The 12840-nt window shown below is 34.6% G+C and overlaps 2 protein-coding genes across 3 annotated transcripts; both read left to right on the forward strand.

Moving 5' to 3' along the window:
• Positions 1 to 568: 568 nt before the first annotated feature.
• LOC145319639 (uncharacterized) lies at positions 569 to 7095 on the forward strand. 2 transcript variants are annotated; one of them, XM_080161911.1, is made up of 4 exons: positions 569 to 756; positions 1249 to 2308; positions 2878 to 2942; positions 7002 to 7095. In XM_080161911.1, exons 1-2 carry the CDS (start codon positions 604 to 606, stop codon positions 2125 to 2127), a joined length of 1032 nt encoding a protein of 343 aa, XP_080018037.1. In that variant the 5' UTR covers positions 569 to 603; the 3' UTR covers positions 2128 to 2308; positions 2878 to 2942; positions 7002 to 7095. The 2 variants fall into 2 exon arrangements, with proteins under 2 accessions (XP_080018037.1, XP_080018036.1); XM_080161910.1 differs by having other exon boundaries at positions 1249 to 2942.
• On the forward strand, positions 2241 to 5842 carry LOC145320172 (uncharacterized). Its single transcript, XM_080162612.1, has 2 exons — positions 2241 to 2308; positions 2878 to 5842. Exons 1-2 carry the CDS (start codon positions 2241 to 2243, stop codon positions 5840 to 5842), a joined length of 3033 nt encoding a protein of 1010 aa, XP_080018738.1.
• Positions 7096 to 12840: the final 5745 nt, after the last annotated feature.

Consider the following 12840-nt stretch of genomic DNA (forward strand, 5'->3'; position numbering starts at 1 on the left):
ATCCTTTTCCCCTAAAAATGGTACTCTTACAAAAAATTTCACAAAAAGAGATGTTAACATAAAATTAAAATTTTTACCTTCACCCCCCCCAAACAACAGTAAGATTATTTTGGTTTTTAAATGGAAATAAAGATGAAAAGTACAACCAACGATTATGATTGACGGCAACCCTGTCTCGATTAGTTACACGTATCGCCGTAAGGAGTCGCTAGGGTCACCATTGTGTACACTTATTTTAAGCGTCACCGCAAATTTTCAAGTTCAAGTTCAAATTTTATCAAACAATGGTGAAAATTAGTAAATTTTGTTAAACTTTTTAATTAGTAGCGACTATTTTTAAAAAGTGAGTCAGGGTTTTTCCAGTTTTTATTTTGTGTTTAGGACAAAATCCTTCATTCCTTTTCTTCTTCCATAGCTTACTTACTTCCCTTATTTTAAGCTATTGGATTCAAGTAGGATGTTATGTTATGTAGCTTAAGATCTCAGACTCTTGTCAGTTCCTTCATCTATCCCTCTACTTTCTTTTCCTTTCTCCACCAGGATTAATTAAAATTAACTGTCTATGGTTAATAACAAATTAATCTTGCAGAACTTCTTTCAAAAATGAACCAAGCCAAGAAATCAAGCAGAGATGGGGGCCGCGTCGGTGGTAGCGGCAGCGCGGTCTCTAGGGGCGGAACATCCCCGATGGTTACCGATACCCACGCCGGAAGTGATCCTGTGCAGGCGGAAGGCGATGAAAGGGCTACTGTACAGGTAATGCCAGGGGGTTTCGGAAACGAAAGGACCCAAGGCAAGAACTTTGAGAACTTAAAAAGTCAGAATGTACATAGGGACTCGTCTACGAGAACCAATGTTACTAATGATGATTATGTTGATATTGATGATGACTCATTTAACAACGACGCACAATCGATCAAGGATGATAGTCTTGAGCTCAGCGCCATGAGTCTAGAAGACAATCAAAAAGAGGAAATAAGAAAGACTGTTGGACACTTACAAATAACTGAAGAGATAACAGAGCTAAATTGGACTGCAAATGACAGTAAGTTGGACCTGGAAGGGAACACTAAAGACATTACCTATGTAGACCCAGCTATACTTGACATGGATGATGAAGATGATGATGACAATGAACCTTTCATTGTGGTCAAGAGCAGAGAAAAGAAAAGAAAGACGGAAGTACAGAATAAAGAGAAAGAGAGAAATGTAACTACAAATAATATATCTGATATATCTGATATTCAGGAGAAGAGAAGGAGAACTGGTGCTGATAAGCGTGCTGCCAAAAAACAGAGAGACTTTGAATTCAACAAGCTCAAGAAAGCCAAGGAAGAATCTACTGGTGGACCATCTATCACAAAGCTCATTGAAGAAGAAGTGATGGATGAAGTTCATAGCAGACCTAGCTATGCAACCCTGGCAGCTGACAACATTATTTATGAATTCCGCTACGATGATGATAGCATTGCTATCGATCAGGCAGCTTTTGACCACGTGGATGCCACCATGGTTAATAAGTATTGTGAATTCCTGACAAGTGGTAACGAAGATTTTGACCTCTCAATCTTTGGTGGAATTAACAACCGTATAGGTTGGATTGCCTGTAACAACAACTACACGGCCAAATTTGTCCAGAACGAGATCAAAAGGATGGACCCTCACACAGAGGAGCTAAAGGATATGGGCATAAAATTCATAATCTACAAGCCACAGGAGAGACTATACCGCAGTATGAAGGGCAAGATCCACACAAAATTCTTCTGTGAGGATCTGACAACAATGGAGATCAAGATAAAACTGTGGAACAAGATAATAAAGGACAAATATGTCAACCCTGAGACTGGAGAGTCCAGGGATTATCATTTCAAGGTAACAGAGATCACCAAGAACAAGCTGTCAGACACGGAGAATGGCTTCTTCACGGTCGGACTGCAGGTGGATGAGAAGCTGTTCAAGGAACTGATCAGGCTAAAAGGCCGCTTGAAGCTCGGTATGTCATATGTCTTCTTGTCTGACGGCGGTATGATCACCGCCGTCAAAGAAGACTTGAGAGACAAGGCATACAAGAAGTATGAGAGCATATTAGAGCCAGATACTAATGCCCAACCCAGCACTAACAACTAATAATACTCCAATCTCCCAGGCCAACCTACACAAAGCTGTCTCTGCCACAGTTCAATGTGGGGCCAGGCTAACTGGGAGCCATGACCGGACTGATACAACGATGACGACAACAAATGCCCAACGGACAGGATTTGGACGAAAAATTATCTTGGTACAAGAACCGTACATTTCAAATAATAAGGTAAAATTTTTTCACAATATTAATGTGTACTGCAGTAAGGAAAATGATAATAGAGCTTGTATAGCTACCAGTAAGGAAGTTAGGGGTTGCCAACTTAACCAATTCACGGATAGGGATCATACAGCAGTTCTTTTCAGGTTTAATAATAAACAAATAATCTTTTGCTCTATTTATTGTCCAGGTGAACCAGAGGCGGAGGGAAAATCGCCGCCCGCCAAAAAACTAATAGAACTGGTTGAATATGCCAGAGTTAATAGCTTACCACTTATCATTGGGGGAGATGTAAACTCAAGACATCTGAGTTGGGGCTCGTCGGAGTCCCAAAAACGGGGAGAAGACTTACTTGAATTCATAATTTCAAAAAACCTTATAGTTTTAAATGAAGGTAACAAACCAACTTTTTCTAACATCTTGAGAGGCGAGGTTTTAGACATAACTTTTGTCTCGGACGTTTTGATTAATAGGGTCGTTGGATGGAGGGTCAGTGATATTGAATCTTTTTCGGATCATGCGTATTTAGATTTCGAGCTAACTGAAAATATTAACATAAATAACTCTGATAATTTTAGATGTATAAAGAAAACCAACTGGCGGAGATACAAGGAGATTCTACAAGAAAAGCGGAATAAAAGAGGTAATGTTGATTTGGTAGACTTAGATACAGCTGCAGACCAGCTCAGGGATGATATCATAGGTGCTTACAATGATAGTTGTCCTAGTGTTAAGAAAAGAACAAAAAATCATCCACAATGGTGGAGCTCGAACCTTGAGGCTAGTAAGAAATTAGTTAACCTCCATAGAAGAAGGGTAGGTAGATTTAATAACGAAGAAAGAGCAGCAGAATATAGGGCGGTTAGAAATAGGCATGATACATTAGTTAAATCAGCTAAGAAAAAGGCCTGGTACAATATGTGCCAGGAAATGGACAGACTTGATGCAGCAGCCAGGATACAGAAACTGATGAAGATGAACAACAACAGAGAGCTGGGTACTGTGAGAAAACCTAATGGGGAGTACACAAAAAACATCAAGGATACCTTAAATGTCTTATTAAATACACATTTTCCGGACGAACAAGATGACAGACATACGGAACCATATGACCATAGTAATAATAATAATTTTATTGATATTGAAAGAGTTATTAATATTGAAACAGTTACTAATTCATTGAAATCTTTCAAGCCGTTTAAATCTCCGGGTATGGACGGCATTTATCCGTGTCATTTACAGAAAAGTATCGAAATCATTGGGGGGGACATTGTGAAGATGTGGCGTAGAAGTGTGAGGGAAAGTAAGTGCCCTAGAACCTGGCTAGACACCAGGGTAGCGTTCATTGATAAACCTGGTAAAAAAGACAGCCTCGATCCTAAATCTAAAAGACCCATTAGCCTTTCTAGCTTCCTATTAAAGGGTTTAGAAAGAACACTTTACTGGGAAGTTAGTGAAAATCATCTTAGATCTAAAACAAGCAAGAAAATATTCTCATACAAGGAAAGCACCAATACAGAGGACTGTCTCCACGCAGTAGTGGCGAAAATCCAGAAGGCAAAGTTGAATGGCGAGTGTGCGATTGCTCTGTTCGCAGACATCGACGCCGCCTTCAACAACGCCTCCATAAATATGATGATACATAACCTGGAGCGGATGGGAGCATCAAGACAAACTGTAATGTGGACAGAAGCAATGCTTAAAAACAGAAAAGTGACAGCTATGCATGATGACGTCATGGTTTCCAAGCAAACAACTAGAGGCACACCACAAGGATCCGTAGCAAGCGTTCACCTATGGAATAATAATCAGCAGAACCTAAGTGATAGAATGCCAGAAAGAAACCCAACAGACCTCTACATTTTTGCGGATGACATACTTGACATCTCAATCGGCTGGGATGAAATATCTTGTGCACAAAATATACAGAGAGACATACACATACTGGAGGAATGGGCTAAAGACCACAGACTGAGCTTCTCAGCAAGCAAAACCAAACTGATGCTGTTTACCAACAAGAAAAATCCTGTACTACCAAAAATTTACATGAATGAAACTGAGCTGGAGTATGTATCAAGCATGAAATATCTTGGAATAACATTCAGAAGTGATCTCAAATGGGATCTTCATATAAGGAACATAACAGACAAAGCAACCATGTCCATGATGTATTGCAGACGGATGATATCCAAGAATTGGGGACTCAACCCAAGGATATGCAGATGGCTTTACACAGCAGTAGTGAGACCAGTCCTGACGTATGCAGCTATGATCTGGATTGAAGGTATCTCAGGTAGACTAAATGGAAAGAACAGAAAAAGACTGGAGAGAGTACAAAGGAAAGGTTGTCTGGCCATACTTAACAGTATGAAGTCCACCCCCACGGCGGGGATGGAAGTGATGCTGGGACTAGAACCTATAGTCTTCCACCTTCAGGCACAAAGTATCAACACCTACAAAAGACTGATATGGAACAACAGTTGGACAGTGCAGCAGGCTGAAATAGTCAGTGAAAAATCACATGCAGTTATTATACGTAAGCTGGCAAAGAACATTAAAACAATCTTTTTACCAAGAGACAGAATGGTACATACACAGTTTGTACCTACACACTTTAAAACAAAGATTGGCACTAGACAAGAAGCTAGAGAAAGTAACCTGAAGCCAGGAACAAAGGACCAGGAAGTAATTACATGCTTCACAGATGGCAGCAAGATGGCAGGAAGAGCAGGATTTGGCTACATTATTACTGGAGGAGGACTTAAGATCAGTGGCGCCCAACACCTGGGTAGCCATACAACGGTATATCAAGCTGAATTGTTAGCACTGGCAGAAGCAGCCTTCACACTCATATCTAACAACATAAGGAACAGGACGGTAAATTTCTACCTTGATAACACCTCTGCTATAACAGCAATTCAAAATTATCAAATAAGAAGCAAAGTTATCTTTGAGACCAAAAGACTGTTAAACAAACTTGGAGAAGACAACAGAGTGCTAGTGGCCTGGGTACCTGGACACGAAGGCCACCTTGGAAACGAGGTGGCCGATAGAAAAGCGAAGCTAGGGGCAATGATGAAAATACACACACCTGGAGAATGCATCCCCATTTCAGATGCAAATATAAAAGCTGAAATTAAAGACTTCACCTTCAAAAACTGGCAGAAAGAATGGGAGAAGATCACAACATGTAGACAAACAAAAATGATGCTACCCAGTGTCAAGAATGGTTTGTGGAGAAAACTGATAACAAAACCGAGAAGGATGATGAACATGATCACACAAATCTATACAGGCCATGCAACACTTGGCTACCATCTGAACAATATGAAAATAGAGGCCGCACCTACATGCAAACAGTGCGAAGAATTTGACGATGCTGAAACGGTAGAACACTATCTAACAGAATGCCCAGCCTTCAGCCATGCAAGACAACAACATCTAGGACATATTTTCTTGCGAGTTATAGATTTACCCACCCTTAACCTTGATAACGTACTTAAGTTTATTAAAGCAACGCGTAGATTCGATTATTTAGAATGAAAATAAGCCCATTATATTATAAGACTAGAAAAACTAGTCGACCAGCATTTGCAAAAATCTTGCAAAAATACCTAGGTAACGAAAGCTAGAATACCTAGCTATGATTATACTTGCAAAAATCTTGCAAGTCGGGAATTGCTAAAACCTAGCCAAATATCTTTAGGTAAAAATTTAATAGTCGCGGAAAACATTAACACACAGGAAAAAGAAATTGCAAAAACCTTGCAATATTATTACATATAAACTAGGAAAACTAGCTGATTCTCACTTGCAAAAACCTTGCAAGTTAAGGTGGCTAAAACCTAGCCAAATTAAAATAAGGATAACTTAATCGTATGATTGTATGAGTGTTAAACAGCGCACTTAAGACATTTAAGAGTTACTGACAGGCAAACATCCAACTACTATGCAGGTTATGGTACAGTATAAATAACAAGTTACATTAGATTTTTATCAGATTTATTAGAGTTAGACTTTCTTAAATGATAGATAGGACTCCAACATTTCTCATGATAAAACTAGGTAGTTAATCTGAATTTTTTGAAAATTAAATCAGTTTTAACTAGGTACTTAAGGCTGAAAGCCTTAAATAGCGATACTCGTAGCTTCATGCATATCAACCTCGTGCTGGAGCACTGCCAACTCATCAGCTTGGGCATCCGCAGGTTGCTCAGGGGTAGGTCGGCTGTACTCTAGCTGGGTTGTTAGATATCCATTCTTATACAGACTTTTTGCAACCTCTCTCTTGACATATTCCTCGTCAGTCCGAGCCTTATTCATCAGAGCCGCTCGTAGGCCTTGTAAACGTTCACTCATCTCAGTCCAAAGTTCCATGTTTGCATTAAAAGACATTTTAATCAACAGTTTGATGTTTTATCTTCAACTGAAAACTTTCCCTTTGAAGAAATTAAGCGCGCGCATGTTTTATCTCCTGCGTTCTACACTTTCACCAAATCTTTCCCTACTAACCTTTATAAACTAGTTTTAGGAAGACTGGACCCAGCTATACTAATCTAAACCATTTCAGGAATAAAGAGAAAGGGAAACTCTAACTCGCCCCATAAAAATCCCTCTAAGAGCTGCGGCTCTAGCGGGGATATAAGGGTGACGTCAAGGGTAAACCTAGAAAGATTAACAAGACTAAACTAGAATTATTTAGGGTGAATGGACAGAAAAGGGGACACTACTGCTCCCCTTAGTTTTCCTGGGCTGGTGGACTCGGACTGGTTTTGGTCTCGGGCTGTCAGCCTCGCCCACACAGCTAGCTTAAGCCAGGTACAGGTTTACCTGAGCACGCCAAAGAAACTAACTAGCAGGGGTGTTCTAGGAAGGTATTGTGAGTTCATAACCACTCTTACTTAAATCGTAGCTGTAGCTTCCCTACTATGATTTTTTTCAAAATACATTTTCTTGGCTGCTGGGTTTCAATTTTTCTTTCTACTATAATTATGAATTGAATTGTTTGTTTCAGCGAGCTTGTTTACATGTTTAAAAGAGCAAATCTAACTGTTAACTGCATATTTCAATCATATAATATTCTTTTAGAGCTATACTACACAACATGAACAAACTTCTTAGTAGAAATTATATTTTGCTTTATTCAAGCCTTCTCAATTTTAATCATTTGAGAGTTTCTGACAGGTAATATCAGTGCATGTTAAACAATATGATCAGATAATTGACTCAAATTAAACTGCGAACCAAAAAAATAGGCAAATCTGAATTTGCAGAATAGCAGCTTTAATATTCATTTAGGATGATTTTACTGTAAATATAAAATGTAGATGCATCTTTTTGTTACAAGTTTCCACCGTTAATTTTTTATTAATCAGCACCACTGAAGCACAAGATCTTAAAAACAGCATTTTGGGTAAAAACTGGTGAACCAAAAAGATATGCAAATCCAAAACAAATCAATAGAAAAACGATTATTTTGCATCTTTCTTCTGTTTTAAAGATTGATTCTGATAAACCAACAATTTTTTAAGGGATTTATGCATTAATTATTATGAAATGTAGTATAAGGTAGAAATTAATGATTTTTTAAAATAAGAAATATTTGAAAAAAAGAAATTCGACCCCTATCACTTCAGAGGACAGTTGCTGACCTCCAGTCTTATGGATGAAGCTAAATACATATTGAAAATAATAATTACTACCAAAAGTATACAAAAATGATTTTTAATGTGTTAAAAAAATCCATTTTAAAATCTTGATTTTGAGGATGATGGCCTTTAAGATGCTCCTATGGGTTGTGATGGTGAGCCAAATGTTATCAAAGTGCATGACCATGATGACAACTTATATATTGAACTATGGTCCAATTTTTGTATTCATAGCAGCCTCCAGCCAAGCAGGATTAAAAAACAAAAAAATTGCAATTTTAATTACTCAAATGCATAAGGTAAATACTGTCGTTTTTAGAAGATGTTTATATTTCTTGTCGGTTGGCTCCATTGGAGATTGCTATGACTACAAAAAATGGTACATAGGTTAATAGACAAGTTGTTGTAATGGGCATGTACTTAAATAACATTTGGCTCACCATCATCACCAATAGGAGCATCTGAAAGGACATCATCCTCAAAATCAAGATTTTAAAATGTTTTTTTTTAACACATTAAAAAGCATTTTTGTATACTTTTCAGGGTAATTTTTATCTTTAACATGTATTAGGCTACATCCATTAAACTGGAGGTCAGCAGCTGACCTCTAAAGTGATAGGGATTGAATTTCTTTTTTTCTAATATTTCTTATTTTAAAAAATCATTAATTTCTACCTTATACTACATTTCATAATAATTAATGCATAAATCCTTTAAAAAATTGTGATTTTATCAGAATCAATCTTTAAAACAGAAGAAAAGTGCAAAAAAATCGTTTTTCCATTGATTTGTTTTGGATTTGCATATCTTTTTGGTTCACCAGTTTTTACCCAAAATGCTGTTTTTGAGATCTTGTGCTTCATTAGTGCTGATTAATAAAAAATCAACGGTGGAAACTTGTAACAAAAAGATGCATCTACATATTATATTTACAGTAAATCCGTCCCAAATGAATAATGAAGCTGCAATTTTGAAAATTCGGATTTGCCTATTTTTTTGGTTCGCAGTTTACATTGATGATTGATACCAGAACCTATTTCTTGTTTGTTGAACAAATTATTAAAAAAAGGTCTTTTCTTTTTTTAAGGTGTTTTATTATTTAGAATCTGATATACTAATTCAGATGATCTATACAGACCTGTATTTTTTTTCAATCTTTGGGATCTTGCAGTCAAACTAATATTACAATTGCATTTCTGTTCTGTTTTATCATCTGATCAGGTATTTCTTTGCAGAATAAGATCTTCATAATCAAGCATAGCAAGTACCTTAGTTAAATTACCAGTTTGGCACTACTTAAGATATTTCAACATGTACTGCATGTGCCAGTTGGAAACACAGGATTGTTAATGTTATAGTTCACATTCATTAAATATACAGAAACTCTCAAATGATTAAAATTGAGAAGGCTTGAATAAAGTAAAATATATTTTCTACTAAGAAGTTTGTTCTTGTTGTGTAGTATAGCTCTAGCAGCGTATTTTTTGAGAATTAGTTATACTATGTAAACTATTTTAGTATCACCTAGTCTTCTTGTCTTTTTTGTCACAATGGACACAGTCCTTGCCATATTTACCTGTTAGTGTAAGGATTATTTCAGTATACTTGTTTTAGACATATCCTAGTTTAGATGATTAAGTTTAAAATAATCTTATTTATCTGTGACTTCAAAGATATAATTTGCAGTAGAGAAATGAAAAATAGACTTGGTGTTTCAGAATTGTCTCAAAAATATTCTGGGACAATCTGATACAGATTCACCAGGCTTTTATCATTGCTTTCATCAATTAAATTAAAGATAAGGATGGTTTATTAGCCTAAATGTAGATTATATAACTTTAAAAGTATACTGTTTAAAATTTTATAATTAGTAAAAGATTATGAATTTTTATTATTTTTCATTGATGGATTAGATTATATGATTGAAATATCCAGTTAACAGTTAGATTTGCTCTTTAAACTTTGTAAACCAGCTCGCTGAAATAAACAATTCTTTTTATTTTATAGTAGAAAAAAAATTGAAACCCAGCAGCCAAGAAAATGTATTTTGAAAAAAATCATAGTAGGGAAGCTACAGCTACGATTTAAGTAAGAGTGGTTATGAACTCACAATACCTTCCTAGAACACCCCTGCTAGTTAGTTTCTTTGGCGTGCTCAGGTAAACCTGTACCTGGCTTAAGCTAGCTGTGATAAAGAAGCTACTTTATAATTCCGAATGTCCGTCCGTAATTAATGAATTGGAGGAAACGTGATTTTCTTGGCTCCTCTTCAAGATAGACAGCTGAAATTTTTAGGGAAGATTCCAATGACATATGCCCATCTAATCTATACATTGTTATTGTTATTTGGGGTGTTAGATCGATTCCTAGATTTTTAAGTTTTCGTGATTTTCTTTCAAGATAGAGGGCTGAAATTTTCAAGGATCAGTTGATTTTACATTCTAATTTGTTCACCAAGTTTTATTAAGATTTGTTTATTAACTGGGGTGCTAGATCGATTTCTAGATTTTTAGGTTTTCAAGATTTTCTTGATTCCTATTCAGGATTGATGGCTGAAATTATCAAGGAATGAAAATACTTATATTTCCATCAAGTTTCATAAAGATTTGTCCATTAATTGCGGTGCTATATCAATTCATAGATTTTAAATTTTTCGTGATTTTAAAGTTTGTGTGATTTTAAAGTTTCTGTTATTTTCCTATTTTATCAAGTTTAATGTTTATTGTATCACACTGGTCTATAGTAAATTTTTTCCCGATATCCATTCATTATTTTTGAGCTTCCCTACTTATGGATGTTGTCATCCTTGTTTAAATATATGTCAAATTGATGGAAAGGGAGTCCTGTGCTCAACTAGGCACTTTGAGAGAAACCGCCCAAATTTGAATTATTCTTTGTTTGAGCAAGTTTTACCAAAAAAAAGTTTAAAGTTTTGAAAAGAAATGAATCTATTGAAGATATGCAGATTTTAGAAAGATTTATAGACCCATATTTCAAATACAGAATAGATAGATTGATAAATAATTTAATATTTTATCTCAGTGGATGATAGATAGATATATAGATTTACCTACAGCATGACCCTCGAAAAAGTATTTTTAAGCATCTGCAGCCCTTATTTCTCAATGAATTATAAAAAAATGCATATGTCCTTGTTCTCCATAGTATTCCACATAAGTAGATATAAAAATATTTTTTTTACCTCCATTAACACCGGAGATTTTTAGAGCTAAAGTTTTGAAAAAGTGACTGAGGAAAAAGTAACTTTTAACATGAAACGACTATTTTAGCAAAATTAAGGTAGAAATCCTTTTATCTTTGTTACTAGCAGAAACTTTATACAAAAATGAAATAAAAAATTTAGTTTTTGAGTAAAAAGCATTTTTTTACACATATTTTTTGAGTCTTTTTAGTTTAATGATATTTTGAAAAACTTACTTATTAGGCAAAATTTTTTAAGATTAAAAAACCAAATAAATCTTTATGAATATAGCAGGAAAGTTGTTTTTGTTTCACAATCCTAACTTTAATAACAAAAAAGTTATGAAGAAAATAAAATTAAAACATAATGATTTTTTTGTCTAAAAAGCTTAATTAACCCCCTATTAAATTATTGAGATGTCAGAAAAGTAGGCGGAGCAACTGTCATAATTAATCCTTTTCTCAAATAAGGGTTAATAAATAACCTAAAATTTGCAAATAATCAATTCATTCAGTAGTGTTTTTTGCCATTAAAAATTTATATTTTTTGGTGGAATAAAAAAGAAATAATTAGTTAACTTGTTTTTCTTTGTGTCTCATTATTCAGTTGCCAGAAAAACATAATATAACCATCACAAAATAAGAGAAACAAAAAAAAATTCTTTTTCTCAGTCACTTTTTCAAAACTTTAGCTCTAAAAATCTCCGGTGTTAATGGAGGTAAAAAAAATATTTTTATATCTACTTATGTGGAATACTATGGAGAACAAGGACATATGCATTTTTTTATAATTCATTGAGAAATAAGGGCTGCAGATGCTTAAAAATACTTTTTCGAGGGTCATGCTGTAGAAAAATAAAAAAATGTTTGTTAATTAGAATCTCTAAAACGACAAAACAAAAATTAAGAGAAGTTTCATAATTTCAATTGCATAAAATGTTTCTAGAAAGAAGGTGTATCAACTTTTTTGCTTTTTATTTAAGATAGCTAGCCGGTTCTTTCAGTAAGTAGTAGATGTAAAATTTTTCTTAGAATTCAGATATGCAATCGGTTTTTTTGTAGACCTCTTATTTTTTAAGTAATTTAAATTTAAAAAAAAAATAATTAAGTCGGTTTTAAGGTACTAAAACGCAACAAAATAAGAGAAGAAAATGGCCAGTATGAACAAAAATAGTAAGATCTTTAATTTGACACCTTACTTTTAAAATTCTGTTAAGTAATTATTGAAAAAATCTATTTTTTTAACCTCGGTTTAATAAAAATTTTAGACCTAAATATTTTCTCAAACAGACATAAAAAAAACATGGGTTCATATATACCTTTAGAATCAGAAAAATATTACGAATCCATTCTAAGCAAAATTGAAAAAGTTTTAAAAAATTGTAATAAAAAATAAAAAAAATAAAAAGTTTATTTTAAGAATTGTAACTACTAAACTAGCCAATCACAAATCGCAAAAATTGACGAATCGCGAAGCTTAACCTATAAAGTTAACCAATAGAATTGCCAAAAAAAAGGCGAACATTCATACAATATATACAATAGATACTACAATAAATATAGTGATATTACAGAACATGTAAAGAATGAAAAATTATGAACAAATATGCATCAGTCTGTTTATAAACTTCAAAACAATGCAGTTAAAAATACATTATTGTTTCTTGTGTTTAAAAAATATATGCTACATTG

This window comes from Acartia tonsa, chromosome 5 (genome assembly GCF_053477335.1).
Source record: "Acartia tonsa isolate MP-2025a chromosome 5, ASM5347733v1, whole genome shotgun sequence".
Classification (NCBI taxonomy): Eukaryota; Metazoa; Arthropoda; class Copepoda; order Calanoida; family Acartiidae; genus Acartia; species Acartia tonsa.